This window comes from Sceloporus undulatus, chromosome 7 (assembly GCF_019175285.1).
Source record: "Sceloporus undulatus isolate JIND9_A2432 ecotype Alabama chromosome 7, SceUnd_v1.1, whole genome shotgun sequence".
NCBI lineage: Eukaryota > Metazoa > Chordata > Lepidosauria > Squamata > Phrynosomatidae > Sceloporus > Sceloporus undulatus.
In genome coordinates, this window is record NC_056528.1 from 46,703,842 (window position 1) to 46,728,487 (window position 24,646).

Genomic DNA, 24,646 nt, shown 5'->3' on the forward strand with positions numbered 1-24,646 from the left:
ACACACACACACACACACACACACACACACACACACACACACACACACACACACACATATGGGTTTATTGTTCAAGTATAGTCCAATATTCATTCCATCCCATGAACACTAGGTGGCCCCAAGCCACAGAGAGAATCCTTTACTTGAAGGATTGTCAGAGGACCCTCTCCTATTAGAAGGCATTCTGTATCTGAGGGTCTGTTCACTCCAAAATGAATTTAAGGATAAAGAAGCCACAGGGACATTGACGTTGTCCATCAATACTTAACAGCACCTGTACAGTGGACTGAGGAATATGCACACCTGTCCTCCTATAAAGCCAGGATATATGGCCCTCCTTTTTGCTTTTACTTGGTGTGGACAGGTGAATAACTTGCAACAAGAAGGTGGAAGAACTATGTTGTTCTTGTTTGCCTTCAGGTTGTTTCTGACTTACGATGATCATAAGTCAAACCCATCATGTTTTGTTTTGTTTTTTGCCAAGACTGGTTCAGAGGAGGTTTGCTATTGTCTCCCCTGAGGCTGAGAGCATGTGATTTGCCTTATGGTCACCCAGTGGGCTTCATGGCAAAACTGGGAACTGAACCCTGGTCTTGAAAGTTGTAGTCCAACCATGATGGCTCTAGAAGAACTAGACTAAGGGGCTGTTCAGACAGCCCCAAGGGGGTTGGAGCTGCCCCTGTTTCAGCTGGATCGGGATGGTGGCAACCACACACCGTGGCCCTGAGCTGGCCTTTCCAGGGCACAAAAAGGAGCCACAAAAACTGGGTCCTTTTTGCACCCTCCGCCACAGCTATATGGCGCTCCTTCAGCGCTGCATCATCTGGATACAGCACCGGAAGAGTGTTGTGACACTGCTTTGGTGCAGAATCCACACAGAACCAGACCTACAATTATAGGCAGCTTTAGCTGAATGGTTCCAAAGAAGTTCCAGAACTCTGACCCAGATAGTTGTCCTGTTAGATAAGATTTTACTGTTATATGTTCTCACTGTTATATAATGGGATGTATTTTACTACGTTATATGTTCTCGTTGTAAGCCACCTCAATCGTACTGAAGAGGTGGGATAGAAATAAATTATTATTATTATTATTATTATTATTATTATTATTATTATTAATGGCATTCACCTTTGGAATCAGGCAGCAGTATCAACAAGATGGTGCTCCATCCTCAAAATAATAACCACGATTTGCAAGCCAAATGGTTGCATTCACAAAGCATCAACAACATGTAGATGTATTAAGGAGGTTTGAAAGCCACTTACTCATAAACTGTTGTCCATCCGTACTCATTACTTTTGGTTGCTAGAAGGCCTGTTGTGCCAGGATAAGTCATCAGGGCCAAGTTGTAGCCTTGGGTGTAGACTCTTTTGAGAATCCCATTGCTACTTATGGTCAGCCAGTACACTTGGCCTCCAGGCATCGACAGCCAGAGAGGCAAACCACTGGCGTCTCTGCGAATGTGAACTGAATTCCCATTGCTGTTAGTAATGCTGGTGAGATCCCCTTCCCCGTTGTAGGTGAAATTGTATATAAAGTCCCTCGTAATGAGATTGAGAGTGTGCAAGTGAGTCCCGTTGCTGGTGAATTGATACAATTCTTGGTCCGCGGGGGAGGCAATCTCGTAAATATTCATGTCATTGAGATGAGCCTTATTCCGACTGACGGCACGAATACGGATATTACCAAGGTCAGCTATGTACAAGGTGCCATCGGGAGACACAGTGAGGGAAGAGGGAGCTTTCAGCTTTGCATCTTTGGCGTATCCTCCATCACCTGCAAAACAACAGAGAATGGTTTTATGAAACCACAGTTCCTGTGAGTAGCTAATGTTAAAAAATGAGCAAGCCAAATTCTGAGTCAACAGTTATTGGCAATGATTGACGTATAAGCTAGATACTTATGCATTAGGCACATCACTCCATGCATCTGATGAAGGAGACTTATGTCCACGAAAGCTTATGTTAGCAACTTCTTTTTCTCAGTTAGTCTCAAATGTGCTACAAAATCCCTTTGCATACTGACCTAGACTAACAAGGTGATTTCTCTGAATTTTCCCAGCATTTGTATCTATTCGGTATTCATGCTTATGATCACAGTGCTATTGCCATTATCCCAAATGCTCCACCAAACCTACCTTAACAGCCGGCAGCTGCATCGAGCAACAGAGGTCTGTTCTGCTGGTGGTTGGGGTGCTGCAAGATGATATTTCCAGCCCTCTCCACCGGTGTGTTGTGGTGTAGCAAGGAGTTGTGACAGCAACAAGGAGTTATGACAGAATATCTGTGACTGATAGTTACACTGCTGATTGCTGGAAGAAAAGGGCTGAAAACATCATCCCATAACACCCCACCTGCTAGCCTCCATTGCTCAGTGTGCTGCACTACTAAGATAAGTTTGTGGAATCATGTTGGGAGACGATAAGCAGTTACTCATTCATAATTATGTCTGTGATGCAGGATCTTGACCATTAGTGTTTTCTAGTAAGAAAGTCAGTAAACCAGTATTTCAGTGCATTTATACTCAGAGGCATCAATTGGTGGGTTTGTGGGGTGCGGATACTCTAAGGCGGGATGACACCACTGCTCCCCAAACATCTGGCTTTGGCAGAAGTGGGTTGTGGCATTTAAAACAGTGAAGAGATGGGGTGAGCGGGGTGAGGCTCAGTGGGAGAAGAAAGGAGAGGCCCCAGGTATATATATATATATATGTGTGTGTGTGTGTGTGTGTGTGCGCGCGCGCCTGCGCATACACACACACACACAAAAATTGAGATTTTTTAATCTTACCAAATTTCCACTTTAACCCATATGCATCTAGGTTGTGCGTATGATAACATAATTTAAGGGTATACTTTTAATTTCTCTAGCAGTTTATCTCACAACTATTGCCATTACATTCAGTGTTATATAGACATTATGATTTATCAGTAAGCTTAGTGTAAAAAACATTACTAAGGATTCTGTATCGTGTGATATGGGAAGAGGTCAGTGGGGTGGGAATGACACCATGAGTTATTGCACCATATGATGCGACCCTAGTGACACCACTGTTCATCTCTATCATTTAAAACCAGTTTGATTCTCAGTACATTTTAATAAAGATCATTTAGTGTGATGCATATAGTTCAGTTACATAGACAGCCTGTTTAAATGTAGTCCTCAGAATGTAGGGCTGGGATTTGGGAGATTATTATTATTATTATTATTATTATTAACCTTTATTTATAAAGCACTGTAAATTTACACAGCGTTGTACATACAATCTTTTTAATTGGACGGATCCCTGCCCTCAGGCTTACAATCTAAAAAGACATGACACAAAGGGAGTGGGGGTGGGGAGGGGGCATCTCTAGTAGGATAATACATATAAAATACATAGCAATACAGGAAATGATTCAATAAAACAGGGAAGAAAAGATCATCAAATAGCAAGTGACAATTATGCAATGCCTGGGAACGCTTCCCTTAACAGAATGGTCTTCAACTTCGTTTTGAAGCTGGTTAAAGAAGTGATGGCTCTTGTTCACGGGGGAAGAAGGTTCCAGGAATGAGGGGCAGCAAGTGAAAAGGGACGAATCCTAGATGGGGCAGAGGAAATCCTGGGCTGTGACAGCAGACCTTGACTACCAGAACGGAGGGCCCGAGTGGGAAGGTGAGGAGAAAGAAGGTCTGATAAGTAAGGGGGGGGCAGCCCATGGAGGGCTTTGAACGTTGACAGCAGGAGCTTGTACTGAGTGCGGAAAGGGAGGGGGAGCCAGTGAAGGGATGCCAACAGAGGAGAGATATGGTCAGAGCGGTGGGTGGAAGTGATAATGTGTGCAGCTGAATGCTGGACAGAGATTAAAGGATGGAGGTGAGAAAGAAGAAGCCCTGCCAGGAGGATGTTACAGTAATCAAGTTGTGAGATCACTAGGGCATGGACCAGGATCTTGGCAGTAGAGGCAGAGAGAAATGGTCGGATTTCCTTATTTATATGCATTTTAAAACATTTTCAAACCACGAATGGTTGAATCTATGGATAAGGAATCCCAGTTCGAGTCTCCTCTGAGCCATGAGACGTACTGACTCATCTTGGAATAGTTGCTCTCTTTCAGTTTCACCTCTCAAGTGAGCATAAAATGATCATGCATTCAAAACTTTGCATTCAAAGCATGAATACCGAATAGTAAGGAGGGAAGGGAGACGGGAGGCAATTCAAATGAGGAAGACACATCTGTGTAGGCCTTGGAGGTGAATAAAAAAGATGCTCGTAACTAGTTACAGCTTTGCTCTGGCATCGCCCATCCAAACCAGCTATTGGGCCTTACTAGTTAGGAAGGGCTATAAAAAACCTCTCCATGGGTGCACCCTTATTTCTTTCCCTTTCCGAGACAAGACCAGCTGCTATTTCCTCAACTGAATTGCCTTCCCCATATAGTGGACCTCCTCTGGGTTTTGGTTCTAGAGCCCTTTGCGGACATTAAAATCCTTGGATGCTCAAATCCCAGTGAATAGCATGTACACTTCTAGCATGAATGTTTCTATACTGCTTATCGGTGAACTCCGCTCTCTCTAAGCAGTTAACAGTCTGTAAGCCAATTGCCTCGCAACAAGCTGGGCATTCATTGTGCCAACCGATGAAAGGATGGAAGGCTGAGTCAACCTTGGAGCCCTGGGATCGAATTCACAACCTTGTGGCTGCAATACTGGCATTTAACTACTGCATCACCAGGGCTCCCTGGATACAAGGAATGAATGGTGTAGTAAAATGGTGTCCCTTATATAAAATGGCAAAATCAAGGTTTGCTTTTTGGAATTTATATGCATTTTCAAACATTTTCAAACCACGAATGGTTGAATCTATGGATAAGGAATATGTGGATATGGCAGGGCAACTGTATATCCCTCCCCACCAGAAAGAGCATCAGGGCTTTGATTTGACAACTTCTGGGATGAGTATAAGTCGCAACACAGAACTTTACAAGCACAATATTACACTCCACCTGCTTGAAATAGGACCTCAGCAGTTATCTTGTTGCGACAGTGTGCCTTCTGTTAAAGCAAGGGCTAATTGTGTGAACTGTGCTGGCTCTATTTTGGCCCAAAGTCTGCTCCCTCTTTCTCTGAACACTGTTGGATTTGATACATCGACTAAAATATCAGAAATAATGCAATTGCCCCTTGTTCCCCCTTTCTTTATGATGCTTTCTGAACATGACCATTATCCTGGCTTACAGGAGGCATACTAATTTCAGCCTGCTGGTGTGATATCCAATCCGGCTAATTGTTTCATTTTGCCTACTAACAATTGAGTCCAATCCTGCAATTATGATAATACGGCTCATCCTGACCTAAAATCTGTTGTGCAGCATGTCTACTGTGCCCTGAGCAAGAGGTACTGCATTGCACAGCGGAGACAACGGCTGTGTTCATGTTGCTGTGTTGCTACAAACTGTGTAGCAAACCATCTGGATTTTGAAAATACAAACACTGACTGATAGAACAAGGACCAAAGCAGAAACAAGGAACTTTGGTGAGAAATGCAGCCTTGGATTCATAAGCATTGCAGCTTAGTTCTTATTAGGGCTAAAATCTGTTGGGGGAAGAGGGCAGGACGAGATGCTCCAGACCTTTAACAACATGGAAGACAAGGACATGCATGGAACAGTTTCACCAACTGCATTTGACTGGTACAGATGGGGAGGATTTAATTTTACCCAAAATTCTCACTTTTCCTCATATTTAGGATGAGATTTAACCAAATTTGAATGTGGGAGAAAGCAAAAGTAGCAGATTTTCCTGGAAATGCTAGAGACCACTGTCAATACGTACAGAGACTATACCCTCTAACTGTCCTATTTTGGCAGGAACCATCTTGATTCATCCACTTTTTTCAGTTGATTTTAAACTGTCCTCGTTTTTCTCTCCTCCTCCCACTTTCCCCCTTTTCCTTCAGCCTCAATTGCTGCAAATGGCATTCAAAGTGAAAAAGTAGTTTGGATTCAATAAACGTTGATGGCAGAGGAGATTGGGAGAATCTCGCCCTTTCTAGGGCATTCAGGCAAAAGCAAACTGCTGCAGCCTTTCTTATCTTGCATGTTCTGTCTCAGTAATAACCTTTACCATCTTGACCACACTCTGACATTGCTTGGCTACATATGTCCTAGTTTTCATCTGTGAAATGTTAGACAGTGCAAGACCTGATCAATTATGAATCAATTTCCTAGGAATAGTGGACCTTGGGCATAGCTCCTTGCAGGAGTTTGAGAGGCAATGCAAATTTTGCAACGGGCCAAATGAAAGGTGATAAAAGATTAGCATTTGCAACCCCCCAAAAAACACCCCAGCCGCCCTTTCTCCTCTCTGTTCTGCTTATTGAATCTTTTCAGCTCAAGATGACTAAGCAATCTTGGTTCAAGATTGCAGGCTAAACTCACTTGCCAACTTTTAAAGCCAATATTTATGCACGCCTTTTAAAAGCTGAAAGCCAATAAAGTTGATTTGCAATGTGTTCTGGGCAGGCAGAAGCAATTATTTCTTCATGCAGTGCATAATTAACTTGTAGAAATCTTCACCTCAAGACATAAGAAGGAGGGTCACTAGTTGAGATGGATTTTTGTTTTTTAAAGAAAAGGATTAGACTGATTTCTCTGAGGATAGGAACACCAACAGCTATTAGCTCAATGTGAACAAAGACAGTATCTGAATAGCAAATGCTGGGTGCAAGCAGGATGAAAAATGCTTACTATGTACGGTTGGTAAATCTTGCAGTTATGCCTCCAGATTCGACATTCTTTCCATCCCCAATGTTAAAAAAATGTCCAAATTAGGCAAGTCACATTCTCTCAGCCTCAGAAGGAGGCAAAGGCAATCTTCCCTGAAAGAATCGTGCTACGAAAATCCTATTATAGGTTTGCCTTAGGGTCACCATAACTTGGAAGCGGCATGAATGCACACAATAGCAACAACGTCAAAAACAAATGGAGACAAGGAACACATGGACCTGGTTTAAACTGAGACAGATCATTGATCCAAACAGTCCAGTACTGGCAGCTTTGACTGGCAGCAATAGTTTCATGTAGGATTCTTTCATAGCCTTCCTGGAGTTTATTTTATGTATGTATGCAAGGCGATATTGCAGCACCTTTGAGACTAATTGAAAAATAGAAGTTGGTAGCATGAGCTTTTGCAGAGTTGAGCCTACTTCCTCAGATGCATGTGGTGAAATGGAAAGTCAAGGAACAGACTTATATAGCAGTCTCTCTCTGTGTGAATATCCATAGGAATGCAAAACTTTGTGTGTGTGGAGATGAGGTGACAAGTTCAGCTTTACCAATGGTAACTGGGGGACATGACCAGGATGTTCCCTAAAGCCAAGGTTAGTATATAACCATATTAATGAGTATTAGGATGCAGTGTGAGAGCCAAGAAGATGATGTGATGAACTGGCCAAGGGAGACTTTACGAGGCCAGTGTTATAATGTGTGTACTATGCCAGGAAACCATAGTCTCTGTTCAACCCATTGCTGATGGACTGCAGTTTGTTGATATATTCTGCTGTTTGTCTTTGCAGTCTTCCTTTGTTCTGCAACTGGATTTTGTATATTCCCATTCCTAAGGTCTGATTTATGTCAGACATTGTTATTTTATTTAATAAATTATAATATAATAAATTCTGACATAAATCAGATATTAGGAAAATGATACTGCATCACTTTGGGCATTCTGAAATGTGCCAGTGCAATGGGCGCAGGGAGAATGCACAGCCCTAATGTGTGTCCATATGTACATTTATTTTATCAGTCATTATGGAAACAAAATTGTTAGCTAGACAGATCAGCAATTTACAACCTGAACTTCAGTTCCATGAACTTTTACTGCTAGCCAAGTTTGCTGAGGATGATAGGACCAAAACATCTGAAGAATACCACATTGGGAAAGGCTGAATACATCTTTGGTCTGATCAAGCCTGTTTTCCATATCCTGTCATGCCCATTTTATATATTATCCATGCTATGAAAGTGCAGAAACAAATGTACCTGAGAAGCAGTCACAATTGGGGTCAATTTTACAGTCACAATCTGTCGGAGCTCCGGCGATGATAGAGATTTCGCCATTGGTCGTGACCTGCTGGATGCGATTGATCTTCCGCTCATCCGTCTCGGCGATATACAGCATGCCGCTGTGAGAGACGCTGATGGCTCTGGCAGACTCCAGGGTGGAGTGGATCGCCACCTTGCTGACCAAAACGTGATCGATGCCTGGCACCTGGCAGTGGATGGGGCGGCCGGCAATAATTCTCACCCGCCTGTTTTCAGAAATCTGTAGCACAATGTTATTGTCCAGCACATACAGCGAATTGTCCAGAGGGTTGACTGCAAGGTCTGTTGGCCATTCTAGGCGAACCTGCAAAAAGGGAAAGGATGGGTTCAAAGAAAATAGTTTCCTCACTGTTTCTCCCAAGACCAGGGGTGAACATTGTCCCTTTAAAAAAGGAGGCATGTCTATACAGCTCTCTAAAACATGCAGAGCCAATAGTGGGCAAAGGCACTTTGAGATTGAAATGATGTTTGGTTAGAAGCTGCCTATAGTGACATGAGATCGGAATAAGGATTGGCCAAATTAACAATAATTTGGCAATTTCCTTATTCCTTTCCTTCTTCTCTGTTGGCTTTTACAGGGACCGGAGGCTCAAAATGAATGCAAAAGCAGCATCAAATGATGCAAACCTGTAATAGCAACGCTCTCTGTTGTGAGAGCTCTTGCTTTTTAGCACTAAATTGGAAGAATCCAAGATCAATGGGTCACAACCATCCACTGATTTCTCTAAACACTGAAAAGATTTGTTAAAAATCTGGGTTAGAAGAAATTACGGAATTTGTGAAGATTTGCAAATGTTCTGGTCCTCAGCGAGAAATTATATCTCAATAGTTTCAGAAACAATGAGGCACCAAGTTGAAAAACTGAACAGCTGTCATACATTTTTCACACCCTGCAACTTTTTTTTGCCCCCAAATTAATTTACACAACCAGTGTTTTGAATTTTGCATGAAAGAAACCATTTTCTGCCCATGACCATTATTTTTTTGCATAAGGTTTTGTGCGTTCCTTTCTGCAAAACAGTGACAAAGAAATAAAATGGGCTGAGAATTCTTGTAATATGTCCAGCGGGAAATTGGGCATAAATCTGAAAATGGTTCCTTTTTGCTTAGAAGAATGAAAGAAGCCAAGATTTACATCTCTAGGAGAAATGTTGGTCAGTTGCAGTGGAATAAATCCAGCCATAAATTTTGTATACGGTGTTTAACCTATTTGAATTTTTTTTTGCTGAAACACACTTTTGGTCATGAAGAAAATAGTCCATGGATCAGTCCGGTGCCTAGGGCTGATTTTTGTGTGTGTGCAAGTGCTGATAAATAAATAAAATCTATTTATTACATTTATAGATGCTATTTCTCAACAGTATAGCTGCTGCTTAGTATGTTGAAGGGGTCAGGTTCAGTCTCTTTAGCATGTTTAGCATCTTTGGATACAGCTGGGAAAGACCCTTATCTGAAACTGTGGAGTACCACTGCCAGCCAATGTAAGCAATACAGAGATAAATGGACCAATGGTTGGATTCAGTATAAAGCAGCTTTTCTTGTTCTCTGAATCCAGCCTTTCCTTCAAGCTAGTGTCTATGGTCTCCTCCATTTTATTCACCAAGCAACTCCATGGAGGTAGCTCAGTCTGAGAGAAAATGAGGTTACCCCAGAAATATCATGGCTTTTTAGGATCTCACCAATCCTACTCCAACACTACAATTACTTTACCTAGCTTTGAAATATATATCTGCACAGGTGCACCACAGTCATCACATCCGGTTCAGCCCTACCATTAGGTAAAGTGAAGTAGCACCATGTTTGGACTGTTATGAGACACCAGCAAATTTTTAAAATTGATACGGATTTTTTTTTTGTTATGATCTGAGAAGGAGATAACACCAAGGATAGAGACAGGTGGGTTTTAATACCTCATCTGCAAAAAATAACCTGGCTGGATGGGTGCATCATGCATTGTGAGCTTGGCATAGGCACCATTTGCTGCTTTGTCCTACAGAAGAAATGCTTTGGGGCCACTCTTTCCATTTACTCATGCATGTTGTGTGGGATGTTGCAGCATATAGGGCAGGAATAGGTACCATGTAATAATAATAATAATAATAATAATAATAATAATATGCTGCCTCTTCCTGTGGATCGAGGCGGGTTACAAAATCCAAAATACAATTCAAAACAGAGTACCCTACATAAAGCTGTACAATATACAATAAAAACCATAACAGCAAAGCATAATCCCATATAGCTCTCCCATCAAAGAAAACAGTTCATACTCCAGATGTTGGACTGTATTGCTCCAGATGTTGGACTACAAACCCCAGCAGCCTCCACCAGCATAAACCGTAGTGAGGAACGCTCAGAGTTAAATCCCCGACAACATTTGGAAATCCATACGATTGCCACCTCTGGTTTAGGGATGTTGGAACGAACTCAGGGTCTTAAAGTATCACCGTATTAATTCTGTAATTAAGGTTTTGTAATTGAATTCAAGAGCCTACGTCTGGAATGACTTGAAGTCACCAAACAAGAACATTTTTGCAGGGTGTGCAAAAGGGACACAATCCATTTTGACTTGCATAAGTTTTCCCCAACGGAGGTGCAAAAAACACTGAATATTAAGCGTGATTCTTTTCTACTGGAATTTCAGTATTCTTCACGCCGGTGCTCACTGTTAAAGTAGGCACATTATTTTCCTTCCGGCAACTCATGCAAGTAAATAAATAAATAAAGACACGAATAAACAAGTCCTGGCAAGTGGCATCAATCAGAAATTTTCCATAACACACCTGTCACTATTCCAACAGCCATGCGCCGTGTTGACAAACCAAAATGCTGGTGAACAGGCAGCAGTAGTCTAATGTCTTATTATTTCCAGAAGGAAAAAGGTTTTAAAAAGGAACGTAGAATACATTCAGGCAGTAGCCCTTCTGAGCTATTGATTCGGTTACAGGAGGATAGATTCCAGTTGAACATGAAGAGACATTTCTTGACTATAGAAGCGGCTTGACAACGAAAATGGCGGGATCTCCATGGATCAGTCATCAGCCGGGGCTGCATTAGCTCTCGGTTTTCTCCACTGAAAAAGGAGCTGGACTAATTCCAGGCCTCCGCTTCTATACAGAATAAATGTGTCCAAGGTGTAGGTGTGGAAGCAGGCTCTCCAACTGATGCACTTTCATTATCACAGTTGTAAAAAAGGACACCCAAACCATTAGACAGAGTGCTAAACACCTCAAGTGGTCGCTGCTTGGGGAGGTGCAATAGGGGTAGTGACACAGTCAATGCTCTTGAGTGTCCTGGCCATTGGTCTCTGTCATGTTGGGGTGGGAAAAGTGCCCTGCATTGACTCCATATGACTCTGAAACCCATTTTAGGCCCCCCAAGAGTTCCCTAGGATCACCAAGGTTTTAGTCATAACTACAGTGGGCCCTTGTTATACGCTGGGGTTTGGTTGCAAGATCCCCGTGGATAACAGAATCCATGGAAGCTCAAGTCCCATTAAATATAATGACATAGCAAAATGGTGTCCCTTATAAAAAATGGAAAATCAAGGTTTGATATTTGACATTTATACCTTTTTTGAACATTTTCAAACCGTGGATGCTTGAATCTGTGTATAAGAAGGGCCGACTGTATATTTAATTTGAAAGATTTTTAAAAAATGACCACAGGAAGATTTGAACTTTAAAATAGATGATGAATTGCCCAAGATTTTTAGAGATGGAACGACTATTTGAAAATTGGTCAAAAAAGTGTTGAGAAACCTTGACAGGAAGAATCCCAAAAGGATGAGGATTTTGCAGTTTGGGATTTATTCTGCACAAATTTTATGTACAGTTGTTCTGCACAGAAAATAGCATTTTCCGCACAAGAAACAACATCTTCTGCACAGGAAACATTTTCTAGACTCAAAATAATATTTCTGCATAGAAATATTATTATTTTTGTATAATAAATGCTGTTTTCTGTGCAGAACAACCTTGTACAATTTTTGCAAGGGGTAAGTCCCAAACTGCAAATAGTCTTTGAACACTTGAGCAGTTTTTAGACAACTTTCTTGCAACTGCTAAAATTACTTATGGTTTCGCTTTAAAAGAAAATAATTCTATCCCTAAAGTTTTTCTAAACCTTGACTTGATCACCAGTTAAAATGGAGAGATTGTGGTCAAGAAATCAGAAGACGATTAAAACTTGGAATGGTATCTTAGAAGGAACTGGATCATCTGGTATAAAGATATATAGTTTAAAACTAAAGTCAGGATCCATAATATTCTGATTTCCAAGTATCGATGTGAAAGTTGGACAGTGAAAATTGCTGAGAGGAAGAACTCCTCATTTGAAATGTGATGCTGGAAGAGAGTTCTGCAGATACCATGAATCGCTAAAAAGGGAATGAATGGGTCCAATAGCACATTAGGCCTAAACTCTCAGTAGAAGCCAAGCCACCGTGCGCATATTATGAGAAGATGGAAAAGACAATAACCCTTGGTAAATTGGAAGACAGTAGGCAAAGAGGGAGACTGCATTACAGATGGACTGATTCGGTCAAGGAAGCCACAGTGTTAAGTTTGCAGGGCTGTTAATAATAGAATCTCTTGGAAGTCTCTCATTGATAGTGTTGCCATAAATCAAAGTCAACTCGACAGCTCATCACAACAAAGAAGTATTGGCCATTAGGGACGATGAGGATGGCAAACCACTATCTGTCTATGCCCAGCTTTTCCTTCCTTCTCCAGGTATGTACCAATTTATCTCTGCTGTCTCTATCTCTATCTCAGATTCAGGCATAAGAGAACCATTTCATTAAAAGTGGTGCAACAGTGGTACCTCTCCAAAGCTGAGCTGAAGAGTGACCCAGTCTTGACTTCCATGACTAAGGCTGCATCTGCACTGCAGAAATAATCTGGTTTGACGCCACTTGAACTTCCAAAGCTCAATGGTATGGAATTCTGGGAATGGTAGTTTGTTGGCCACAAGCAAACAACTAGGAATATAGCACTGAGCCACGTCGGTTCAAGTGGCATCAAACTGGATTATTTCTGCAGCGCGGATGCAGCCCAAGAGCTGAACTTTCACCATTTATCTCTATTGTGGCACACTGGGTTTGTAGTTGTAACACCCTCAGCCTAGCATGCCATGACTGAGATGACTCAGGCACCACAATTGGTACACAACTGCATTTGCACAGGTGGCAAAAAGGGTGTGTTTGTAAGAATGGTGTGGGTCTCTCTGTGTGTACATGAGCATAAGAAAAGAGTGCATGGAAGGACATGAGAATAGTATGTATCTAAACCAGAAAGAAAAGTAGGTGTGGATGAGTGCGTGCCTCCTTGAGAATAAGTGTTTGAAGGAGTGTTGAAATAGTGGAAGAAGGTGGTGATAGTATAATAGGAGCACCAACCGCCATCATCAAATCATTCATTCAGATGTTTTGACACTTTATCCAGCAATGTCTTGCTGATTCCTAGACTCTTGGATAGAATCTGGGATGGTTCAAATTCCAGTGAGTAATATCTGTTGGATTTAGAAACCAAGGATAATAATTTGATTTATTTGCTTAGCACTAGGAAAATACAGGGCACTGGACAATAGAAACATGTTAAAAATAGACAGTGGCTTTGTCCACTTTTGTCCATTGTTGTTGTTAAGGCTGACCAGTGCTACTTTCTGCTGCACCGTCTTAGCAGGTATCAGCTGCTCCAGATGTGGTGTTACACATAAAATTACCCATCTCTGGAAGACCCAAGCTTTACATTTGCATTTGTTTGCAAGCTAGCTGCAGGCTGAAACCTATGAATTTCTAATGACTTTCCGACTCAGAGCCCCACACAGAGGCATTTTGAGAAACCCACCGGTGCTCGGATAATAGATGTTTTTTAGCATGTTGAGGTTAATGTGATTATTGTGGCCCAACCTGCTTGGCTGTAAAGGATGCATGACAAAATTCAAAGTGCTCATTATAGGATTAAGTCCACCCCATCACAGACTAATAATATAAGTTACCTGGCATTAAGATGAACGAGACTGGGTTCATCAATATGGCAGGTGGTGGTCATACTTTAAAATGAAGACATATGTGGCAAAGCAGCAGGAGATAGATTCTAGTCCTTAATCATGCTTATTTCAATTTTGCCCCATGGTATATATTATATGTACAATATTTTAAGGCATTATACAGGCCTAGAACATGACAGGATCCCAAACTCCCCCCGGAAATGGATGGCAAGTGCCATAGAGGAAAAATTCGAATGGATGAAATAAGCTTCACCATTCCTTGCTACGAAACATACTCTGAATAATGTTCTGCATTGAAATCGACGGAGACAGTGAGGTGAGTACGGTACTTATTTGAGTGTTAGGACTGGGATTCTGGGAGTCCGGGGTTTGAATCGCTGCTTAGCAATGGAAAGCCCTTGGGTGATTTTTGGCAAGTCTCCTCTGAAGAAATCTTGCCAAGAAAACCCTGGCATAGGTTCACCGTAGGGTTGGAAGCGACTTGAAGGCCTACAGGAATAAATTGTAACTTATATACAACCTCGATTGCAAAATTTCAAGACCTTTATACCCAGGTGCCTTTATTATGCAGTCTCTCAGATAAAGTAAGGAATTATTTTAGCTATCCAATTTATTATTATTTATTATTATATTTATTTATTTATATCCCAAGCTTCTCAAAAGGCTGGGACTCAGGACGGCTTACAATGTTAAAAACACCATACAGTTAAAAACATACAAAAATATTATCTTAAAATAGAATTAAATTGCTACACTAATTAAAATAAATTAAATGCTGGAACCAAGTTTTAAAAGACTGAAATACTTAAAATACATTAAAATAATATAACAATATATAGTGGGCCCTCCCCATATGCGGGAATCTGTTCCAGACCCCCCTCCCCATATATGGGGGGAAATGCGTAAGCTCAAACCCAATTAGTTTCAATGGGGGAGCGTTCCTGCATTCGGTATGGCATGCACACCATAGGCACATGCGCCATTCATTTTACCATGGCTTAACCTTCCACGTAAGGTTAAAGCTGCGTATAGCATGCCGGCGTATGGCACAGACGCACTGTATACAGATAATCATTACTGGGACCAATAACTCTCCTCTGCTCCTTTCTTCCAATAAAACAACCTTTCGAATGTTGTCAGTTCTAATGTTGTGTTTTGGGTGCTTTTGGAGAGCGTTACAACCTCCTTTAAGCTCCTACAGCAATCTGAATGCCAGAAAGACAGTAGCAGTGTTCCAGAGGTATTGATCAGCAAAGTGGCATGGCATGTTCCCATTTAAGGAACCATGTTCCACCTTTATCCCTTGCTCTCCTATAGCTGTGGCTCTTTATTTAGACAGCAATGACAATAGTTTCTGTTGATTACTAAACTAATGGCCTGCTACTAAGAGCTGCCAAGCTGCCAAGAGTATTTTTTAGGGTGCAGCAAATGACTACAAGTGCAAATGCAATTGGGCCAAGGCTGGATTATCAATGGTGCAATTGATAAAATGGCTCTAGGCCCTTCCTTGACTAGCAGCCCCTTTTTGAAGGGAAAAAAAATGTAGCTTCTCATGTTTATCTTCCACTTTTTGATTGTTGTTGTTGTTATTATTATTTTGCAATGCAGTAAATGACATCAGGCTATTAATATTGTCAATATGCGCAGAAACGGAAATCCTCCCAAACAATGGAAGACTAAAATGCCTTATAACAAACAGCAAAATCAAGGGTTTGGGGTTTGTTTGTTTTTAGAGTTTATAGAGAGACAACATGGCATATTGGTTTGAGTGTTGGACCATGACTCTGGAAACCAGGGTTCGATTCCCAACTTGGCCATGAAACCCACTGGATGAACTTGCGCAAGTCACATGCTCTCAGCCTTAGGGGAAGGCAATGGCAAATCTCCTCTGAAGAAATCTTGCCAAGAAAACCCCTTGATAGCTTCGCCTTAGGGTTGCCATAAGCTGGAAACAACTTGAAGGCACACAACAACAATAATCTTCTTGGAATATTTTCAAGCTATGGATGGTTGAAACCATCGATACAGAATCTGTAGATATAGAGGACCAACTATACTTCTTCATTTTAAAGACCCCCTGAGTTGCAACCAAGGCCTCATTCCCACTTACAAAAAAAAGCGGTTTGCAATCCGAATCTATGGACTGATTCGACAGTGGAAGGTGGTTCCCTCTACATTTGCCCCGATTGCATTTTCCCCTGTAAAATAACCCACGTGGTTCACATTCATAAATGAATCGATTCAAAATGGACCCGCTCCAGCCAGTCAAAGGGAAAATTTAAATCGATTCCGATCCGCATCTGGTTCACACTTGCGCAGAAATGATTTATCCAAAAAGATGCAGAAAACATAAGTGTCAAAAAGATGTAGGAAAGCAGATTTGCTGGTAACTAGACATTATAGATGATGGTGTGGTAAGGGGTATAGGGTCCACTTTAGATAGGTTGAAATATTAGAAAGTCAATACTATCAATAATGGATCAAGATTGGTAGGAAGAAGTCGGTATGAATAAAGATATGAGTGGAAGAGGATTGAAATGAGAATTAGAATATAGGCCTGGAAGAGTAGTAGATGAGAGGACAGTATTGATGTTAAGAAGGTATAAGAAGGTGTAGAGGGTAAGAATAGGTAGGAAGATATAAGAAGGGGAAAGAAGGGAAGAACTGGAGGACCAAGGTATAGGAAGGAAGATAATGGAAGGGGAAAATAGAAGAAAGAGTTAGGAAGTTCAAAGAAGATTGTGTTGAGTAGGTTTGTTTTTTACTCTCCAGGTTTTGTATGAATGTGTGTAAATATGTATTATGGAATAATGTAAGTTTATATGTTTGTAGGTATATAAAGATGTTATGATGTACTGTATGGGATAGTGAGGGTATATTTGTTTGTATTGTTCTATTTTAACAATAAAATTTATTTGAAAACAGACGTAGGTTAAATGGGTCTAGTGAATGGCCCCCCTTCTCCGAATTGCTTCAAGTGGGAACTAGGGTCATTTGAACCAGTTCAAACCGATTTGTGACCTGGTTTAAAAGGTAGTGGGAATCAGGCCATACTGGAGACAAGTGGAACATAATGGCTCCGGTGGATGAACAGTTATTAAGAATCCAGCAACGGCGTGCCTCGTATTCAGCTCAGAAAATTGTGGTCAACAGAATCAAGCTTAAAAATCCCCCCAAACCCCAATTCGTACCTCTCTCCCCACAAGCGTTGCCCTTCCGAAACATAACTAGGATGGAGGGGAGACTTTGAGTTGCTATTGCTGGACAACTGGCAAATCACAAACTGATCTCCCTGTAAATGTAGCCTTGCCACCAAACAAATGCCAATATAACTGAAAACCTGACACAGCTTTTCAACAAAGTGAGCCATAATGCTTTAGCAAAATTATAAGCTGCGAGAGAAAAGATGTCCTGAGTGCTTATTTTTGAGTGGTCAAATCTGTCAGTTATTACAGAGTTACTCTGCTCAGAGGAGTAGCTGGATTAGTCCATTGTGGCAAAACCAACAAGGAATTGATGTTGGCTTCACCTGAGGATAAAGCTCATAATTTATATAGCATCTTCTTTGTATATCAGAGTGCTAAAGAGTATTGATAACTCTGTAATGTAAACCAATATTAATTTTGTCTTATTGTATATAGTGGTCTAAAGTAAGCTTTCAAATGTTGGAATTAGCATCCAAACCAATTTGCTGATGTTGATATCAATCCAGAAATTAATTTGTCAATGCTAATAGTTCTTGTGATATATATATATATATATATATATATATATATAGTGTTTTTAATATGCTAGTTCAGTAAAGATCTTTTGTTCATTAACTGCTGCAGAAGCAGTTTTTAATAGCGAGTGTCATACTTTTTCATAGTTTAAACGGCTTTTAAACTGTTTTTAATTCAGTGCAGTTTTTAATATGATCATTTATTTAATTATTCTTTCATATTATGATTCATTTTAGCTGCATTCTGTTTTAATCTGCATTGCAAGCCACCTTGAGTCCTTCATTGGGAGAAAAGAAAGAGAGAGAACGATATCAAATAGTATCATGTTTTTAATTTATTTAAAAATAAGATTATTAAAAAATGACCAACCACCCATTACTCACCAAAAGAAATGGATTAAATCAATGGAAAACATTACTCATTGTTCAAGATATTAATGTTGTTGGTATTTGGCAACTTAAACAACGGCTTTTAAAAGCAGTGCTAACATTTGAAACAAAATTTGTTGTGTTGTAAGTTAGTGTTGGGTAATGGTTTGAACACTAGACTATGACTTTGGAGACCAGGGTTTGATTCCTGGTTCAGCCATGAAACCCAGTGGGTGAACTTTGGCAAGTCACACTCTCTCAGCCTCAGAGGATGGCAATGGCAAATCCCCTTTGAAGAAACATGCCAAGAAAACCCCTTGATAGGCTCACCTTAGGGTTTCCAGAAGTCAGAAATGACTTGGAGGCACACAACAACAAAACCATCTTGAATCCAAGACTGGGAAGAAGGTGGGATATGATGATGATGATGATGCTGATGCTGATGATGATGATGATGGTGATATTGCTGCCCTCACTAGAACAGAAAAGTTTGCTGGTAGAACTGCATAGAACAGTTTGTGCCAAATGGCTCTTCAATGGATGGGTAGGACACTTTCAGCCACGAAGTGATGGCTAACAGTGGTTTAATGAAGATCACAGAATCAAAGTGTTGGGACTTCTTGACTCCCAACAGGAATTAGGATGTCTTCTACCAGCCTCCATCATACCTTTCTTGTTCTTTCTGAGCTCAAGTACAATCCTTACCATATTGGAGAGCGGGGAGGCTTTTTCTAGCCATAGAAGCCATCTGTATTGGACTACAAAACCTTTTGACACGGGCCATTAAGATCCATTAACCTTACAAATGACCTGCTCCTGATAGAAGTGAAAACTCATAGACCTGGCTTAATGAACACAGCAGTCTGCCTGAATGGATTCCCTTTAGGGATGTGGGTATGGGGCCTTACACAATAAGTTCCTGCACTTTGGAAATTAACCATTATTACTCTGGTCAGGAAAGGCAGGGGATCTCAATCTCTCCACTTCTTGCCACTTTACCTTCTCCAGCTGTTCTGTTAAAATGAGAAAGGCAAAGACAAATCCCTCTGAAAAAACTGTGCCAAGATAACCCTGTGATAGGTTCACCATAACTTGGAAACAACTTGAAAGCACATAATGACAAATTTAGTTTAAAAGGTTAGCATTACTTTTAAAAGCCATTGTTTAAATTGCCAAACACCAAAAGCATTAATGGCTGGAATAATGAGTGATGCTTCACATTCCTATGTCAGGGCCCACCTAGGAAGAGGCATGCCATACCCTCCCACATCTCACAGGTGAAAACCAGGGCATATATGCCCAAACAACCTCAAAGTGTGGCCAACATGGCAAACGTTACCAATGAGGTTAAGAGAGACTGCAGCAGTTTGCTTTTGCTTGAGCCTACTGGGAAGTGCAAGATTGCACTCTGTCCTCTCCTTTCTGAGTTAACTGAGTTAAATGAATGCAAATACTTTTGAATTGTGAACAGTCTGCAGCAATTGAAGGAAGCTGAGGATGAAGGGGAAACGTGGGAGGGGAAAGGAAAAACCGGGACAGTTGTATAGCAGCTAAGAAACTGGCATAACAGAGGATAAATTGGGACTGTCCCTGCCAAAGCGGAGCTGTTGGAGGGTATGCAATGCATTGGTAGGAAATGGAGAGGAGGGATTCAGCACCTCCTTTTTGCTGCTGCTTCTCTGCTTGAATACTCCTTCTCCGCCGCTTTACAGCCATTTCATGCAGCCCTTCTTTTAAGACATAAGGCACTGCTGTAAAGTGTGTCAAATCCAGGTCTTTAGCCACAGTGACGAATCTCGCCGTGGCTCCAGGCTGCAAACTTGAGTGCCTTTTTAAAAAAAATAATCTTAAAATAAAAAGCCTGTTTTAACACAACATCAGGGAGCCGTTAACTGTGCTAGTTTTAAATACTTCACCGCTACTACACACGAGAATAGTTCGGCCCATTCCTTTATGCAGGAGCAACAGCTGACTGACCATTATGCTTCCTATAATGTTTCCATAAAGTTTCACTTATTAAGAGGCTGCTTTGTGCGCCTGGGTTTATTTGGGTTTTAAATGCAAACCGGGTGGGGGAAACATGCATTTAAAAATCTGTTTAATGGAGGCAAGGAGGGATCTTGGAGAGAAAAAGACCTACAAGGCTCACAAGTTTTGATTGCATTGGCTACGTTCTAACACCTAATAGTAATGCAATAGTCTCTATACTGAATACAGCAAGGAGAAGCAGAGGCAGGCAAACTATGGTCCTCCAGAAGTTGTTAGATTTGATACCTTGATGGGACCTGGAGTCCAGCAACATCTGGGGTGCCATGGGTTGTCCACCCTGGAATTGTAGCATCTTTGAGACTAGCTGAAAGAAAGAAGTTGGCAGCATGAGCTTTCGTAGACTTTGGTCTACTTCTTCAGATGCTTTTGATGGAGTGGAAGCCAGGAACATATTATATATATGCCATAGGTATGTGAGAACATCAATTCAAATTCAAAATCCTTTGTGCATGTAAATGATGTAGCAAGTCCACTTTTAACTATGGCCGTTTGAGGACAAAGACATTGTGAGTTCAATACCAGCCAAGGGGCTGTGGGTCGACTCAGCTTGGCATCCTTCTGTAGGTCGCTAAAATGAGTACCCAGCTAGTTGGGGTCAATGAGCTTAGTACATTGGTAAGTGGTATAGAAATGTACTTGCTATTGCTATTGCTAACATATAAAACCTGGAGCTGGATACAAAGGATGCGGTGGTCATATTTCCTCGGTGCAATGTCCTGCTATTAAAGCAAGCTTTAGCTGTAGCTGCTATATCACCCAAGAAATATGTTTGAAACCTTTCAGCATTCAAATGGCGTTCTTTCGTGTCTAATTTCAGTAGACAAAAATGAAATTTGTTGCCGTGCCGAACAGTGGCCATTTATGAAAAGATTAGTGTCTACCTGAGTGATGTCCATTCCAGCATCACAACTCAGTGGCTGGGTTGATGTGAGCCCATTGGAGCCTATTAATGTGGAGATCACACCATTGCCATCAATCTTCCGAATCATGGTGCCATCAACAAAGTAAATGAAGCCGTGCTTATCTACAGTGATACCTGTTGGAAGAGAAGAGAGAAAACTGAGCAATAGAAATATCATCCAGATCTAATAAAATACTTTTCTGGGGGGGGGGGGGGGGGGGGGAAAAAAAAAAAGGGGGAGGGGGGGGGGGGGGGGGGGGGGGGGGTGAGGAGAGAAAAAAAGATGGGGAAAAGGGCTGAAGAGTCTGGGCATCACTACAAAAGGTTTATGTGGGTGGATGCTTCCAAAGGTAATGACAAATATAGCTTGCAATGAATGCACTTAATTAGAAAATAAGTTGCAAAGTGTCCAGAAAAGTAAATCAATTCAAAATACAATGTTTTCCATATGTGAAATAGCTCTCTAAGCTAAATAACAGTGACTAGGAAGGACAAACATTTTGTGCAGGTTGTCCTACAATAACGGTTTGTGTTACTAAAGTCTAATGCACTATGATTTTTTTCTGGAAACGTAGAGCCATTTGACAGAGAAAAGTAAACATCTCACAAAACTACAAATCCCAGAATTCCATAGCATCGAGGCATGACAGTTAGAGCGGTGTCAAACTGCATTAATTCTGCAATGCAGATACATCCAGAGATGAAGGGCAAAGATCTCTTACTAGAGATAGAGACGTTCTCAGAGCAGCTTGCAGTTCAATAATAAAAAAGAGAGGAGCAAGATATTCCTTGCCTTCAGGCTTACAATCTAAAAAAGACACAACAGAGAAAAACAAGGGGATGGGAACAGGAAATGAAGGCAAGAAAACTAATGCAGACGTTTTTAATATAATGAGATTGTTCAACCTGGTTGAATGCTTGCTGGATGACAGGCAAACTGTATTAAAACCCAATGCAAGACCTAAAATAAAGCAGTTCCCAGCATTGAAGCCAGCAAGCATCAGATGAGTGCAAAGCAATAGAGAGGTAGATAATGTGCTTATTATGCTGTATTTGAAACTGTGCTATATAAGAGTTATGATGGTTGGCTCTTTTAAAACAGCACCTATTACCCAAATCTCTAATTGCAGCAGAAGATTCAGGCTTCATCAGCAGAATAACACCCTGAAAGTATATGTTTCCTCATCTGCTGCATAGATTTTAGGAGGAATTCAGAATATGACTTGAGGCTGCAAAGCTAAGCATGCTATGCAGGGATAGGCAACTACAGCTGGTATTGGGGACAATTTTCGCCTCTTGTGTGTATGTGTGCGTGTGCATTTGTGTATGTGAACTGCCTGAAAATTGTCACAAAGTCTGGAAATTACCAAAGATTATTTTATTTTATTTCATTTTATTTCTGTACTGCTTTTCTCCAAGCAAGAGACCCAACATCTACTTCTAGGGATCCCAAAATGTCTGCAATCGTTGATCGTGCCTCTTGTTAATTCATGATTTAGTAAGAGACATAGTCAGGAGTGCTGATTTTTATTGAAGGAGTGTTGATTTTTAATGAAGGGAGGCATCTAGGGTGAGCCAGGAACCTGCAAAAATAAAGGCGTTGGGGCTATATAAAGGCTGCACCTTACTTCCCCCAAAACGGAGAAGGTATGGCCCTCCAGACGTTGTTGGATTGCAAATCCCAGCAGCCCCAGGAAACATTTTCAAAAGTGAGGATTGATGGGAATTGCAGTCCAATGACATCTTGAAAATTGCACACTCCCCATTTCTGCGGTACACACTTTCCTAGAATTAGGTCCCATTGGACTGAATGGGAATGTCTTTAGCTATAGCGTACTTGTTTTATGTAAGCTGCCTTGAGTCCCAATTTTGTGAAAGAGGAGGAGGTATAAATAAGGATATTTCCATGAAAGCATGCACAAGATAGCACCACACAGACACACTTAATGACTCAAGGAAGCAAACCGTATTTGCAGACAGTGAAACGTGTCCAGGAGAGACATTATAGTCTCAAGGAAGTGCCAGACTATAAAATGATCAGGAGTGACAATGCATCAAGGGATGCAGTAAAAATTCAAACTAAAACACGAGAATCAATGAAGGAGAGCCAAGAATGTCTGCAGAGACAAGGCAACCCTATGAAAAGGACGCTAGCCAAGTCAAAAGAGATTCCTGCCATCCCAAGTGCTTGGTTTAGAGAGGGACATTCAACTTCTGCAATAAAAAAGGGACATATTCAAAAGGGCGTTGAATCTACAAGGAATTCAGAATGGCCCCGACCTTGGCACAGAAAGATAAACACCAATGTCCTCTCCCTTGACAGACGGTAATAACTCAAACCATAAGAGCCTGGAAATACATAATATGAGCAAAAATGACATAAGCAATTTGGCTGCCACTCAGCGTTCAAAATGGACCTGGATACGGACTACTGTGCCTTTCTGCTCATGTGGATGGGAGGCACGAGGGACACCTTTTGAACACCAAACACATAATATATTAAAAAGAAATATATGTATGTGCCTTCAAGTCACCTAGTAAACAGAAGGGGAATGTGTGTTTAACCTAATGTGGAACACAACAATACACAACACTATGGATCAGTATTTCATTGAGAAACAGCAGCCAGCATACTGGAGATATGACTCGGTCAATAATCTTCTTGCATATTGGAAATCTATAAATATCTCACATCCATCCATCATTTTATTTAAATCCTGCCTTTCTTCCAGACAATTGCTCTAGATGGGTCCCAAAAGAGAGATTACAATAAAAAAACATATAGTTGAAGTGCACAAAATTGAGAGTAAAACCGTATTAAACAACAACAGAATTTAAACCATTTAAAATCTTACTTTAAAGCAAAGATTGCAAAACAGTGTGTGTATGTGCTTTCAAGCTGCTTGTTGACGTATGGCGACCCCACACATTACTTAGGGTTTTCTTAGGCAAGGAATACTCAGAGGTGGTTTTGCCAGTTTCTTCCTCTGAAATATAGCCTACAGAATCTAGTATTCGTTGGTGGTCTCCCCTTCAAGTATTAAGCAGGACTAATTCTGCTTCGCTTCCAAGATCAGATGGAATCTGGTGCCTTTAGAGTATGCACCACTATAAAAAGCCCTCCTCTGGAGTTTGCTTTCTCCTGTTTCTGCTTTAGAACAAAGGCGCCACTCACACAATGCCAAAACCCCTCTGCTGCTTTCTCATTGCTCACACTTTCTAGAACATTTCAAGTGCGATAGGAAGGTCCCGGCAAAGCCACTTCTGGAAGCATGGCTGATAGTCGGTCACACTTCTTGGAATGGTTCAAGAGCAATGTCACCACATCTCTGAAGATGCCAGACACAGATGCTGGCGAAACATTAGGAATAAACTCTTCCAGAACATGGCCACATAGACTGGAAAACCCACAAAAATCTATGACACCCCATTGTTCTAAAACCTTCCTAGGAAACAAAAGCCTTAGAGGAAGTCCTACATCTCTCTGGGGACATGTCTACAACAGGAA

The 24,646-nt window shown here is 41.1% G+C and overlaps 1 protein-coding gene across 1 annotated transcript in view; it reads right to left on the reverse strand.

Annotated features, from left to right (window-relative positions):
* Positions 1-24,646, reverse strand: part of TENM1 (teneurin transmembrane protein 1) — a 292,675-nt gene that overhangs the window by 19,890 nt on the left and 248,139 nt on the right. The window contains 3 exon segments of the mRNA XM_042479300.1: positions 1,269-1,779; positions 8,024-8,390; positions 21,119-21,273. Of these exon segments, the coding sequence (XP_042335234.1) occupies positions 1,269-1,779; positions 8,024-8,390; positions 21,119-21,273 (1,033 nt within the window).